Source organism: Chrysemys picta, chromosome 10, assembly GCF_011386835.1.
Source record: "Chrysemys picta bellii isolate R12L10 chromosome 10, ASM1138683v2, whole genome shotgun sequence".
In the NCBI taxonomy this organism is placed as follows: Eukaryota; Metazoa; Chordata; order Testudines; family Emydidae; genus Chrysemys; species Chrysemys picta.
In genome coordinates, this window is record NC_088800.1 from 5,835,103 (window position 1) to 5,850,862 (window position 15,760).

General features: G+C 44.2%; 1 protein-coding gene across 4 annotated transcripts in view; it reads left to right on the forward strand.

Annotated features, from left to right (window-relative positions):
- The window catches only part of MEGF11 (multiple EGF like domains 11), a 358,447-nt gene that overhangs the window by 126,641 nt on the left and 216,046 nt on the right, over positions 1–15,760 (forward strand). For all 4 annotated transcript variants that reach the window (XM_042856570.2, XM_042856571.2, XM_065559191.1 and 1 more), the window contains exon 6: positions 9,580–9,672. In XM_042856570.2, coding sequence (XP_042712504.2) covers positions 9,580–9,672 — 93 coding nt within the window. The remainder of the gene's footprint in view (positions 1–9,579; positions 9,673–15,760) is intronic.

Below are 15,760 nucleotides of genomic sequence, written 5' to 3' on the forward strand. Positions count from 1 at the left end.
CACAGGAGCTAGGTTATGATAGATTGAATTTGTACCACAGGGGAATTCACTTAATATCCTGGGTGTGTAACTTCTAGCAAAATGTGCAAGCAGAGCAGTTCTGAAGTAATTTCTAGATCTCCAAGGCTGCATAGCTTTGAGACTGCATTAGAACATTTAGGGCCAAGTTCTGCCTACGTCCCTGTCACCATGGCTCCAATTGCACATCTCAGGGCAGAATCTGGCCCTTGTAATTGATGTTATAATTGCTTTTTTGATAGTAGCCCATTTACTTTGGCAGTCTCTCACATGCTTCCTTTATCACAATTGAAATCAGACAGGCACTAGACCAACGTCGGAATGTAGAACGTCTCAGCATTATTTCAGTAATGCCGTCATCGGAATAAACCAGGGCTAAGCATAAATCAGAGCAGAGTGTTGGAAAATAATAGAGCTGAACGGGCTAATGCGAGGCCCTGCTGTCTAGGAACAGAATCTCCCTTCAGCTGAAGGGTTCTGTGTGTCCCTGCCCGTACGTGATAGAAGTATTTACGTGACCGTCTAGAAATCGGCTCCTGCTTCATCTGCAGGCCTCGGTATGCTCCAACCTCTGTAGGTGAGGGAAGTGCTCACTTCTCTCTGACATTCCATTTTTAGCCACAGGAGGGATACTGTGCATGTTGGCTATGTTACCACTTCTAACTGTGTACTTGGCAGCCGGGACTCCTCTCCCACTTGAAGCCATCCCCTGGGCCACCTCTGCTACAGGGCTCCTATGGAGCCCTGCCCTCACTCATAGGCGCCGACTCCGTGGGTGCTCCGGGGCTGGAGCACCCATGGAAAAAAAATTGGTGGGTGCTCAGCACCCACCGGCAGCTCCCTGTGGCCCCCGCCCCCCTGCTCCAGCTCGCCTCCGCTCCTCCGCGAGCGTGCCGCTGCATCCTCCCAGCGCTTGCGCCGCGAAACAGCTGATTCGCGAGGGAGGGGGAACGCGGTGCGCTGGGGAAGAGGCGGGGCTGGGGCGGGGATTTGGGGAAGGGATCCAATAGGAGCAGGGAGGGGCGGAATTAGGGTAGGGACTTTGGGGAGGGGGTGAAGTCGGTGCGGGGAGCACGGGCACGCACCAGTGCCGGAGAAAGTTGGCGCCTATGCCCTCACTTAAAACTGCCCTCCCCAACTACGCCCTTGAAGGAGGGCACCAGTCTAGACACCACCTGTTCTCCCCCAGGAGTGAGTTCTGGCGGGCCCCTGCTTGTTCAGGGTGTGAGTTTAGTTTCACCTTCCCTGGGCTTGTGTGGGTGAATCAAGTTCAACCTGTGCAGATTATACCAGGAAGACACATGGTGCAGATCATGCCGCTCGATGGGGACACCTCTCCTTCCTCCATCAGGCACTGGTGCTTCTCTATGTCCTGGCAAGATGCCCCAGAAACTCCTTAGCTAGGTAGCAAATCCTCTCACTCTTCCTAATTCAGATTCCGCAGCCTGGTGAGATTTTACCTCAGCACAGGAGGAGGGAGAGCTGCATTCCCCCAATCCTAGGAGCGTGGGCAGCAATCTTGCTTTTAGCAGAGCAGGAAGAGTTGCTTTCCCCCCCGGGCCTCATTCAGGCAATACTCCTATTGACGTCAGAGTTTTGCTGGAGTGAGGCCAGCAGGATCAAATCCTTCAAAATCAATAATTTGCAGCACACAGCACGAGAGAGAAGTGTTAAATATTTCTCTATTGCTCAGAAAATACAATTTGTTACCTCACAACAGCTACAACATACAATACTATTCATAGGTAAAATCACATTAACCTTGCGGATACCAAGGATCAGTTTCCAGAAGAAAATCTGTGACTGGAAGAGTGTCTTGTTGGTGAATTTAAAAGAAAGAAAAAAGAACCTTTCCTAGGTCAGGTGCTGTGCTCTGCTGATTCCGCCCCTGTTTTAACCTCATTAACAAGTTGAACAAGTGTGTTCCTCCTTGCCAAGTACGCTAATGGTTGTTTTAAACCTTGCAGTCGGGAGTGGAAAATCATTTATCAGAAACCGTTAAATGCTGAGAATAATCCCCAAGAATATTATTGTACTAGAACATCGATTAGCAGAATTGATTGAAGCCATGCAGCTTTCACCTGAACATAGGAGGAGGAAACGATTGTTTTTAGCTGGAGCAGCAGCAGGGACTTTATAAAACCAATTGCTGACTTTCACTGATGCACAATTATTAATATTTAAACCACTTTGAAAGAGTCTTTGCAGGCCCAACCCTACTTGCCTTGAGAACAGAGGGAAAAGATTGGGCCCTAAAAGTGGCAGGGTCAATGTGGGCCTAATACTTGTAGGCTATTATACAAAGAAATGAGTTTGCCTTCTTCATACAATGGCTAAACCCAGGGGGTGAGGTTAAGCTTTGTGAGGATTCCTTGCAGAAGGTGAAATCCTTGTCAATTGACGCCAATGGCAAAACTCCCACTGACTCGATAGGGCCAGGATGTCACCCAGAGTCACACATCACTGAGGGGCATAATTTACTTCCTTATTCCACAGAGCAGGTTGTGGGGCCTGTGACACTCCCAACACTGACACAAGAGTCTGAGGGTTAAAAACCAGGGTACAAACTCCAAATTGGTTGTGAGCTGTAAATTTAGATTTCACCAACCAACTTCACCAAGTGCAAACTCCTCAGGAACTTTGACCGCCTTAATACGGCATCACAGACCGTCCCTGTGGGTACTCCCATCTGTCTTGCCAGCGATGAGAGCGTGTCTCTGTGATAAATGGTCCCTTATGCCAAGAATCATGGCAATATTCAGGTTTAGTCCTGGTCCCAAAGGACCGGTCACTTACACCAGGTCAGTTTTGGTGTGAAACATAAAGCACAATGCTTGCAACCAATCCTATAGTAATCTATATGAAGGTTTATTAAATAGGAAAAGGAAATGAAAGTTATTTACAAGGCTTAAGCAAACGAATAGTCAGGTTTTAAAAATAATATAGGCTTCTTTATTCAGCAAGCTCTGCTTTCCTTTAGAGCTATTCCCAGCTGGGGATCTCTTGTTTATGTCTAGAAACTCCTCCCGAGTTCAGGCAGCATGGAGATCCCTAGTTCCTTTTGGTTGGGGTTTTTATCCCTCTCCTGCCATGTGCTCTGAGCTACAAACTTAGCTGATGGGAAGAGTCCACCTGGAGGACTCATCTTCATGAGGAAGAGAGCAGAACAGCAATAAGTATCTTTAGTCTTTTTGTTGGGGATTTCTCAGTCCAGATGTAGGGAGTTTCCAGTTGTAAGATCCAACCACAGCCCATTTGGTATTGATGGGTCTCCTCTTTCTGGAGGGTCTTACCAATTTCTGTAGAAGAGCTGCCCTTCGCACTAAGTAATGTCCCTCTCCTGTATGGTGATTCATTGGTCACAGAGGCTCACAACACAACCACTCAAATATTACATTACGATTTGGAACACTGATATTACAAGTAAGATGAATAAATACAGCAACTCACAAGTATTCAATACAGCCTAAACATTAAATGCAGTCCTATCATTTGAATGCCTATTTTATCAATACTAACGCATGAGTGAGCCAGACCGATCCTAGCTATGTGTCTGTCAGTGTCCAGTTGAGAGGTGGTGATGTTGGCAGGCCAGGTCACAGGGCCTGCCTCCCCAACTCCCATGGATCCCTGGAAGCCAGGGCCATCCATATGGAGGCTGTGGGTCCTGGACCCTGGCTGCATGGATCTCAAGGTTCCCCCTTAAATATGACTATGTTCTTAGCACTCTTGAAACTGGACATTAATATGTCTTCACTGCAGAGTTAGCTTGGGCTCTTACTTAGGTGTTCTCCTAACCCTGTGTCTGGTCCACAGAAAACCCTCTCACCTGAGGTTGGTGGTTCATTAAACCCAACCTAGCTGGCGTGGCTGATGGTATAGGCTTGAGCTTGAGTGCGGCTTTCACATGGGCTGGTAACCTGCCCACTTTGCAGTGAGGCTAAATCACTCAAGTGCTGATAGTCCTCTAGTGCCCGGGACAGACAAGTTCTCCCACAATTTACTGGCAAAGAATCCTAGAGTGATTCAGCTTTCTGCAGCACAAAGAACCAGGGTATGTGCCCCTGCCAGTCCTAGCACCACACGGAGAGCAGGGTACAAATGAGGAGACAGTAATTCAGGTAAGGCTTTGCTGTATGGCTGCTCACTCCCAGGCCAGGCTAACCCAGGTGCTCAGACCCAGGTGCTGATCACCTAAGTTAATTCTTCAGTGAGGACATACTTTAAGCAGCAGAGACGCCCACCCATAGCATGGTGCCATGCAAGAGAAGTACACTGTGGTATTTCCAAAGCTCCACAACCAGGAGACCTGGATGATCTTTCAGGTTATCAGACAAAACACTAAATTTTTCTAATCAACTCTTTAGTGTTTATTTTTAATTGCTGTAGTAATGTTGGGCTCCAGATACTAAAGTTAGAGAAAGCTGAATAACAATGCAGAGTCTGGGAAGAATTTAATTTGTAGGTCTATTTCACTGAGGAATGACCTTACATGTGGAGTGAATCAGTGTTTGTAATTATAAAGTGAATAAGTGATAAGTATCAAATGAATTGTTTCAGAACTCCCTTTGTTGACTTTATTCCATGATTAGGAGCAGTTGCTGTGTGACCTTGAATATGGTGAAATAACTCATGCTAAACGCATTGCTACAAAGTTGGCATTTTGGCAGGACTTTGATGTAGGTCATTTTATTACCAGGCTGAATCAAACTACACACTGATCTCATACTCATGCCAAGAATGCTAATAATAAACTGATCAATGAGGTGCTGGATTGTTCAAGAGAAGGTGATCGGGGAGGAAAATGCAGACGTAAAATCACTGGAATTCCAAGGGTTGAAGTGTCAGCCTTTGTGCTGGGAGGTATTATATTACTTGCATTAGTGCAAGTTTTCTTCATTCCAGGGCATTCTAGCTGTGTGTCAAACAGGACGGTGTCAGAACGCACGCACTCATCTTTATTTTTCTTGACCTTTCCGTGCAAGTGATTTTTATAGTTCCATTAACTAGTAAGATCATTTGAAAACCACTGTACAAAGTTTATTATGAAGAATGCCTTGGGGCCTATTGTATCTTATAATGTGGAATGTTAATAGAATGAAAAATTAAATTAAACTCTAAAGATTATAGCAAGACAAGACTTCCCATTTTATATGGGAGAATTTGAAATTTTTACTTGCAATGGTGATATTTTGGAGTAATGCCCTACTCTGACCTTTTATATGGATGCTATAGATCTGATTCAGATCAAAGACAATAACAGCATTCCAAATTATACCTATCCTAGAATAAATTGGCTTATGTCAAACTAGCCTTCCACTTAAGGCAGGGGCTTTCTGTACCTTTTACACACAGGGCCATTCAGCAGTAATTCCATTGCTTTAAATGGCTTTACTTCAGTAAGTTTAGATTTGGGGCTCTGCCCTATTCATTTAACACATTCTGTTCTGTCTTGGGCAGGTCCCTGTATAAAAAGACAAATTGGGTCAAACCAACTCAGAAAGTTGGTGGCCTCCAAAAGGGAAAGCTAGGGACTGAGTTGTGGGGTAGTATGAGTAGAGTCCTGCAAGCCTGCGGATATCTGCTTTATGTCCGTGGAATGAGATGCGGATATCCACGGACCATGTTTGCGGAACGCGGATTGGAAGCGGATACAAATTGGGCGGGTGTCTAGACATGAATCTCAGTGGAATTTTTGTTTTCATTTCTCTTGGACTTCCAACAAAGGCTAAGATGTGCCTAACTTTACCAGCTAGTGGGATGGGATGTTCACCGATGGAAAAAGCAGATTTTTCCCATTGTGTTTTCATGTCTCATTTTTTTTTGTTATAGTGAAAAACGTATCTTTCACATTTCACAGAATGGTGAAAATAAGACTTTTGGTGCAGCTCTTATGCAGGATGCAAGGTTCTTTTGTGCTGTGTAACAGTAGACATCTATTTAAGGGCTGTAATGTTTCACTTTCTCTACCTAGTAGACATCTGTTCGAGGCATAAAATATGCTACAATATGCTTCTATGTCTGTTGCCATTTAAGCTTAAATAATAGACCAGTAACACACTGAAAATGCCAGTCAGTTTCACAAACTGCTTAGGAGACAGAAATCCTTGTGAGGGAGGGAACAGAAATGTCTCATGGTCAGCCTTCTGCCTCACAATGTATGCTTTAGCCGGGAGCTAAAATAATTACCCACTTTTTAAAAAAAAAAAGTGCTGCACAGTTTTATAGAAAGAAGATGACCTGCTGTTTAAAATATACGTAAAGGGAACAGAAAGCTCTTGGACTCTTTCGGTCTAGATTCTCTCCTGTACACCAATGTAAATCATGAGGGGGGTCTCTCGAAGTCAAAGGACTAATACTGGTGTCAGTGAGAACAGAATCAGCTTCTTGGCTACTGACCCTGCCAGCAGGTAGGGGATCTTGGGGGACAACTATTGCACTGGTGGGGTGTAAAATAAACTTTATTAAGAAAATGCAAAAACAGGGAAAATTTAATAGTGAGGGGTATGGGGTTTGTTAAGATAGACAATTGGGGAGGGGTTTCTTTTAGTAAATAGGATAGGAGGTTTCAAGAGTGGGGTACAATACAGTGGGTAACCAATTAACAGTGAAATATAAATGTAACAGGTAGCTAACAGTTTCTATGTAAAGGGTGTGTCACAGCAACATATAACCAACTAACAGTTATGGGTAAAATGTGTTAAATAACCAACAACTCTAGGTAAAAATGTTTCACAGTGGTGTAAATGTAAAATGTGAGGGGTGTTCGAAAGGAAAAGGGTAACCAATGGGGTTTTATGCTAGACTTCAGTAATACAGTTGAGGTTTAGCAGCAGTAGGAGCAGGGTGAGCACGTGGGGGGGGAAGGGATTGAGAAAGAGAGAGAGAGCAGACAGGCTGCAAGTTTAAACAGCAGAGAGACAATTATACAGAACACAGCAAAAATGCAACGGTTTTTAAGCCTAACTTACAGAGTACAATGCAAGCAATTTTCTAAACCTAACTTAACCACAACTATGCAAAATGAAATTACAATTTATCTAGACTAAAGGCTAAATCTAACTTAATGGGTGCACCTTATACTAGGGGTAGTTCCAGAGGGCAGAGTGGTGTGTGCCCAGGATACAACTTCAAGGGGGGGGGGGTGTTTAACTAGTGGTGGCCGCAAGCAGGCTTATTTCTAGCAGCAAAGGCGCTGCGGCGCAAGAAGCAGATTACAGATACAGACCAAGGAGTTAGCTTGGGTCTGCCTGCTGGGGAAAGGAAGCCAGCAGCTAGAACAAGAGGAGTGTGCAAGGGGTTTTTCCTTACCAATCCCCAAAGCAGCAGCAGGAACAGCAGTTTCAGCATCAGAGGACGCAGAGAGGGCTCGATTCGCTTACAATAATCAGGAGATCTCCAGGCACAAATTCGTTGTTCGGGGGAGGGGAGTTTAAAAACGGGGGTACGCTCAAAAACAAACGAGAGTGGGGAGAGGGCCCCCCAAAGACCCCTAGCTGATCAGACCAAGTGGCAAAGCAAGGACCTTCTCTGGGGGTCTGATCAGAAAAGGTCTGGTTTTAAGGGCAAACTCAGGCAGTTTCCCGCCAGTAACTTTGATTGGTTCCCCTTAATCCAGGGGAGGAGAGAAGGCAGGGAAACTGCAGGTAGGCACGGGACCTGCCTGGGCAAGCTCTGAGTGACAGGTATGACTCATATGCTCACCTATGTGGCCACTTGAGGTCTTGCATACCTGGGCAGAGCCCCCTACACCGAGCCGGGTCCGAACAAAGAAGCTAGACAAAGGAGCGAAAAGCCCCCACCTCCCTGAGCAAAGCAATGGCTCCAGTCAGTTTGCACAAGCCATTTCCATGAGTAGGGCCAGGCTGTGACTTTGGTCCGTTTCATGGCCGGGGTGGGGGGGGCGGCCACTCAGAATCCAGCAGGGGGACAGCCACTCAGAATCCAGCAGGGGGACAGCTGTAACACACAGCGACAACTCGGCATGGCATGTGCAAATGCTGTTCTAAGTACTCTCCACAGCTCTTCCAACATATTGAGCCTTTATATTGCCCTGTAACTCCACTGCTGGTCCATACTCGATCTCCTCCTGCGTGTAGATTACCAACGGTCCTGAAACGTCTTTGCTAAACTGTGTGGTGGCTCACATTTCTGTATGAATGATCTCCATTTCTCTCTTGCCCTGGCATGGATTTGATCCCATGCTTACAGACCAGAAGAATGCATACCTGTCTTTGGAAACCCTTATGGAAATAAAATAAATGCACAAAATAGGGTAGGATAATTAGAGCCTAGAGTATTAGTGATCAATATTTCATACTCCCTGCAATGGTGTCCAAACAAAAGATAACAGGTGGATAACATAGAATATCAGGGTTGGAAGGGACCTCAGGAGGTCATCTAGTCCAACCCCCTGCTCAAAGCAGGACCAATCCCCAGAAGATATGAAATATGAATGAATTACAGTTTTGACACACACAGAACCCACAAAGGAAAGAAGCTAATAGAGAGAAATCCTGCAGTCTTTACAGTCAGGCAAAATTCCCATTGATGTTAATGCAGGATTTGACTGGCTGAGGTCTATACATTTTGTCCTATAGTTAGGATTATAGGAAAACCACTTACGAGTTGGAGCTGGAGAAACTGTTACTTGTGAAATCCGAACAGTGTCCCTAATGATCCAAACCCAGAATTTTCAGAGGAATGGCCACCTAGGGTTTAATACCAACTTGTGCTGAAACATGGCTGTAGAGTTCCTAGCTGGTATTCAGAACAGACTGCCAAATAAGAGAGCCCTTTCGGACACATGCCTAATTTGTGGGGATCCTAGGTAGTGATCACAGAGTGATTTCCCCCCAAAGCACCTGGCATTAGAAGACAGGATACTGGGCTAGATGGACCATTGGTCTGACCCAGTATGGCTGTTCTTATGGTCACATGATGGCTGTTCACTGGCTAATGTGAAAAGAGTTTGGTGATCACAGCGAGTATCCCCAAAAGATACTTTCAGAGTCAGCCCTCATAATGGCCTTGTTTTAAAAACCACTAAGCTCTGGACATTTTAGTTATGGAAAACCTGATGCCCTTGAAAAGACAGGGGTACAACTGTAGTACTATGTGTAAAATTATTTCTTTTCCTCAGTCTATTTTGACAAATCTGTTTTGGATCTTAATACATCTTAACACCGAGTTCTTTCTTTCCTTATGAGCTGTAACACTTTTGTCTGATTGTGTTATAAGAAGCTGGCATTCTCGAATTACAATCATAAGGGTCAATTTGGTAAAGGTTTTATTTATTATGAAGTAATAATTGCTACACAAAGTAATTACTGGTGTCAGGGTTTTTTTCATTACAAAAAGTCAGATTGGGATATGAGATTTTTAATGTCTAACAAGAGAGACCTATATGGTTACTTTAATAATCTAGTATTAATTAAAATCTGCAAGTAGCGCTTTTGTTTTTTTTAAAGAAAATATTGACCTTTATGATGCAATTTAAGTGTTGTGCTTACCAATCATTTCACACATTTGACAATACCGTGTGACGTTTCTCCTTCACAGCTCTCTGCACAGAAGAGTGTGTGCATGGAAGATGTATATCTCCAGATACCTGTCATTGTGAACCAGGCTGGGGAGGCGTTGACTGCTCCAGTGGTGAGTAGAGGCCCAGTAAAAAATATGGGTATATTAAAGACACACACTGTTTTTAAAAACAAGTCTGAATGAAATCGGTGGCGTAGGACACGGTTACTTTAAATAGAAAATGAGAAACATCAGTTTGATTATTTTGCAACAGTTAATTAATTTGGGGAATCACTCCTGCCCTGCTAATAAAGAGGTGATGGCTTTAATTTTCTTTGTTCTTGTCTTTATAAAGCTTTATTCAATGCAGCGGAGGATATTTTTAAACTCTTATTTCCTGTTAGTCAAACATTAATGATAGATGCTCATACAAGACTGTCTCTGAAGTGAAATTGCTTTGCCTCGTGTTTTAGCCATGCCAAAGTCTTCATCAAAACACTTCCTGTGATGGACATAGGTCCTGGATGAAATCCTGGACCTGTGGAAGCCAATGGGAGTTTTGCCATTGACTTCAATAGAGCTAAGATTTCACCTCCTGATTCTAAGCTTGCGCACTTGTCCTTTATCCAAAATGCAGGAATGGATGATGGTAGCTGGTGGGTGTTGTGCTCATTTTAGATATTTTCATTAGAAGATTCATTTATACTTTAGGGCTCAAGAGTCTTTCAGTTGGAGAAGTTGCATATGTCAGAGCTATTCTTAGTAAAAATAGGTTTCTGCCCACGTGATTAGTTCATGTTAGAATGAAACTGCTAGTGTTATTTTCAGAGTAAACATTGGAGAGTTATGCAACGTAGGCTCCAGCCATTATTGGCATAATGGGAATAAGTTCACATGAAGGCTCTTTGTGTGGCAGGCAACTACATAAAGCTGCATCATTCTAGAAAGATGCTGCAAGTCACGGACTGAATGGTCTTGTTTCCTCCCACCGCTTTCCCAAATTGATTGGAAGCTGGAAAAAGACACATTCTTACCAACCATCAAGACAATAGACAAAGTAACTGTAGAAAGAGACAGGTTAGCGATATTGACAGGCTCAAAGGGCAGTAGCAGTTAAATATCCCCCCGGGGTAAAAACAGTTCCTGAGATTTTACCATGTTGCCTGAAGCCAACGCGATGGAACTTTGTCTGGCCAAGGACATCATGAATGTTCTGTGTTCAGCTCTCGCAGTGTCTCTTCAATTGAGGGAGCAGAGGCAGTTGTGGGATGGGAGAGAGTAGGAAGTTCATGAGGACGTAAGGATTCACTTTGTTTAGGGGATGGGAGGGCCTCTAAGGCTTCTCCGCCAGGGAAAAGAATCAGAAAGGCAGCATAAAATATTGAAATAGCTATTTCGAGTAACTTTTTTTTTTTAAAGCCCATGGGAAAAAACTCCTTCAATTATGAAATATTGCCCAGAATCTCAAGAACGAATTCTACCCTTTGGTTCTTTTTAAAAAATAATGCTTTTGCCCCCAGTCATTCAGTATTTGTGCCGTATATAGATAAGCACTTCACTTATGGTTGTAGAGATGTTAAATAACAAACCTGGGAGGGGAAAAAAACCTTGTGATAAAGTACATACAGAGTAATAAAAGCTCCATTCTGTGTAATAACAAACAGTAAAGGATGAGATGTCAACATGGAGATGGGTCTCATGGACTAAAACTGCCCAGTGCCTTTTATTAAATTGTACTAATCTTGCAAGCGAAGATAAAAAGAAAAAGGGGTTTTTCCTATATTGAATATTTAGCTTTTTAAAGTAATTAGGAATATTAAAGCACTGACAATGATTGAGATAAAAACATTATTCATAACTTTTATTTCCGCACTGGGCAGCGATCCAGTATATTTCATTTATGAGATTTCAGCTGCGAAGAGAGGCGAGTTAGCCAATTCTTAAATTAAATATGCCCTGTTAACTTTTATAAATGATATTCCCAGGATTAGCCTCAAAATTTAAGCTTTCATTTTATTAATAGAATTACTGTATTCACTGGACTATAGTGTCCATTGTGTCTCATACCATTTATAATATGTAGTGCAACAAGCATTCTTGTCTTAAAGCCGATTCAACAAGCACTTACGCTACCAAGCGTAGTGCTTATTACTGTGAATGGTCCCATGGACATCAGTTATTACTGACGTCCATGGAGCTACTCGCAGTACAAAGTGTTGTGCTTGGTGGTTAGTGATTCGAAGACTGGACCCTTAATCCTAAGGGGCTTTGATTTTGTTTAGATTAACACGTACACAATAGATTTTGATTCTATATAGTGCACAAAGAATCCAAAAAAGCTTTTGTTATGAGTTATGTGCTGGTAATTTAGAGCTGGTCAAATGCCGGTGCCTCAAGAAGCATTCTGAGGATGGAATTAATTTCTGGTGAGCTGAGCGAGAGAGAGTTAGTGAGACCGAGCCTGACCCAGAATAGCCAATAGCCTGGTTGTTATAGTCCTCACCTTGGTTGCGGGAGAACCAGGTTCAAATCCCTACTCTGAATAAGGTAGAGCAGCAACTTGAACTCTATTTGGCTGTTCTGGGATGGGTCTCTCTCCATCTTTCCTGTTGGAGCTTGTGACCTCCTACTGGTTGTCTCTGGGAATTAGCTCAGTCCAGTGGAGCGCCCTCTCCAGGTGGTGTCCCGTCTGTCGTCTCGCCCTTGGTTGGTGTCTGAGCCCGCGTCGCTCACTAGCTCGCAGCGTCCTCTTCAGGACCACTGCCCTCCGGCAGTGCCCCTTAGTCCATCCACACCCCCTTCTGGGGGGGGTGTGATCAGCAGTCTTCCTACACCCCAGCCACCATGTCCAACCACACCCCCAAAGTCTAATCCCTCTTGTCAGGGATCTGGCGTAGTCTATGATGGCCGCTCCCCACAGCTGATGGCTGGATGTACTGCAAGGGGGGAAGGGGGAGACCCAGGCCTGCCCTCTACTTGGGTCCTGGCCCAGGGACCCTCTGGCAGCAGCCTCGCTGTCCTCCTTCTCTCCCCTCGTTTGTCCACTTCCCTGGGCCACTTCCCCTACGACCCCTTGCACCCGCTAGGCCCTTCCCTTCAGGGCCTGCAGCCTGGCAGGCTACGGGCTAGAGCTCCCGTCTGCTCCCCGAGCCTGGCCAGCACTGTGCTGTCCATGGTGCTAGTCTCTCAGCCCTGGAGACAGACCTTCCCCTGTTAAAGGTCTGGGACAGACTGACTGCTCTCTTCCTGGGCAGCCTTTATATAGGGCCAAGCTGAACCCTGATTGGCTGGCTCCAATCTTGGCTCCGATTGGCTCCCAACAAGCCCTTTTCTAATTGGCGGCCCGTCTGCGCAGGCACACTGGCCTGCTGCAGCCTACACTCTCAGGGAGTGGGGCAGCCGCCCCACTACAGAGCTGTACCACTTTTATATATAAAAAAATATATATTTAGTATGGCAGGGACTTGAACCTGAGTGTCCCCCTTCCCAGGTGAGTGCCCTGGCTACTAGTCTACTGAGGGAGGTGGGGGTCTCTTGATTTTGTCCTGATGCTGAATGGGAACATTTTTGACATCTTGAAAATATTTGTGGGATGGGACAGTGAGCGTAGCTCTGCTGGTATCTTTGTGGGCAAAGACAGTGGCCATTACGCTCTCAGCGCTGGATATCTTAACTGTTTTAGTGGCAGAGGGATTGCAGAGCAGATTACTTGAGTCGCCACCTACTTTCTGGGATCTTTTAACTGCTTCCTGGGCAATCTCATTTAGGGTTAGAACCTATTCAGTACTGAGCCCACTCCACTCCCATTTACTTCAGTGGGAGTTGAGGCCGCTCAATCTATTGCAGGAGAAACGACGCTTCCTAGGTGTGGATCCTAGCACCTCCCCAAAACCAAATGCTGCATTATGCATGAAATTCACCCCTATGCTCAATGGTGCCATTTAAATCCTCAACATTGGACTGAAGCGGGACTTAGGTGGTGCATGGGCTTTCTGTTGGCTCTACACATGGGTGAATTTCACTCTGCCTGGAAGGATTATGAGTCGAGGTGCTGACACTGAGCACAAAGCTATGATTTTTTTACTCATAGGCGAGACTCTCACATTAAATTTAGATCATTACTGCTAGCCGTGTCAGTTGACTGGAATAGATACCGTTAATGTTTTTTAAATAGTTGCATCCATGGTTGTAATTACTCAGGCAGCTGCAGACGTTCACGCTGATAACTCGTCTGGTAGGACGACATTCAAGTTACGATTCTCTGCAACTTCCCCATGACTGATCATATTGCCTGTTAGAGTTCAACGGCTGCCAAGGTTAAAATAACTTTGGATGAATTGCTAAACAATTCCAACCTTCCCTCCCCCAAACCCTGTGCCATATTCAGCTCTGCATGCTTCTATACCTGTTTTACTGCATGCTGTCGTACATCTGTTGATGCCCGCAGGCCTAGCCTTGATTTGATACTATAAAGCTGCAATATATTACGGCGCGATTACCATAACAATAAAAAGGGGAGTAATGAGGTATTAACTAAAGAAACTGTTGAATAAAATGTTTTTCAAGGTCTTGATGATGCTAAAAGAGAGAATTTTCATTCATTAAAAGAAAAATCATTTTAAAACATCACGCTTGCCCCCTTTCTTAAACTTGCTTTCTGAAGCCTGCTCATTTTGGCCGTGCAATCTGCAATGTTTTTTCAGATGCAAAGGAAGACAGCAAATGCTCCATGTGAACTTTCCTGATCACCTGTTCAATTATTTCAAAGCAATTAACTTCAAACAGCATGACATAGTGGCTTGGATTTCTAGTAGGAAAGTGATTTGGTATTGGAGGCTTACCTGTCTTCACCGTTCTGAATAATAGCCTTCCCAATTTGCGAGCATTTAGGCCCTGATCCTGCCAAGTACTTAAGCACATCCTTAACTTTAAGCAGGTGAGTGACAATGGAACTGTTCATGGGCTTAAAGTTAAGCATGTGCTTAAGTGCTTTGATGAATCAGGCCTTGAGGACCTAATCCAAAGCCCATTGAAGTCAGTGGCAAGACGCCTGTTGAATTGAACAGGCTTTGGGTCAGGCCCTTATAAAAGTAAGACTTTTCTTTTATTAAAATACTATAACTCATCAGGCCAGACTGTTGAAAGGAATTAATGGGGTGGGTATTTTTCATTTTGGGGAACATTAACTTGCGGCCCACCCCCCCTTTCCTCCCAGCACTGGGATTCATGTGCATGTGTGAAGAAACTGACAGGCTAACTGGGGATGGGCGTGAGGCACACAGTTGAGATTGTGAGCTGACTTTCCGGAGAGTTTGGGTGCCAGGATCAGGGAATTTAACTCTAAGGGAGCAGGTAATAAATGAGATTTTCAGGATGTTTTACTGTATCAATTTGGGCAGCAAATATAGAACTCACCCAAATAGTTAATTTAGGGAATGTTTGCATATTACTGCCACAGGGCAGTGGGGGAATGCATCCTTCATATCCCCTCATTTGAGAGACCGAGATTCTAACAGTCCTGACTTGTGACAGGTTGGTCAGCAATATATACAGGTAGTTTAGTTTTCAGCAGAATTTTTTTATACAAACCGTCATTAGAGAGAGAACCTATTTCATCTTTATCTCTGTGTCAAAAAATAGCAAAGGTCATAACAACAGGCAAGTATAACATCTCAGCAAGATCACTTTTAAGGGTATAGCCCTGGAGCAGCTGGAATGCTTCAGTTCTGAGATTCGTGATGAATGAGAATGGTAGCTGGTTTGCTAAACCTGAAGGTGGTTTGCTTGACTAACCATGAAAACAGTGGTAAAAATCAGAGGAGGAAAATGGAATATTTTAAAATGAGTCTGACATTTTCCAGGCTTGATTTTTTTGGGGGGGCTCAAATGTTCATAAAAAGCTTTGGACAGTTTCTGGGTGGACAATAAAAGCTCTAGGGAACCATTACTGATTTGTGAGTACAGGTCAAACTCAAATCAAGGCAGATTTCAAGGACTGAGTCAAAAGTTCAGCACAGTTCTATCCTCAGCTTTTTAAAGCAAGTGGGGATGTTTGGTGGAATAAGTGGTTGTGTCCTGGGCCACTCACATGACCTGTTAACACACTTCCACAAAGAAATTTAGAAATTTCTTTTCATCTGAAGAAAATTTAAAATTGGCCCAAATAAAAACAGTTCTTGGGGGAGCACCAGTTGTGGGCTCACATGGAAGATACCTGTCT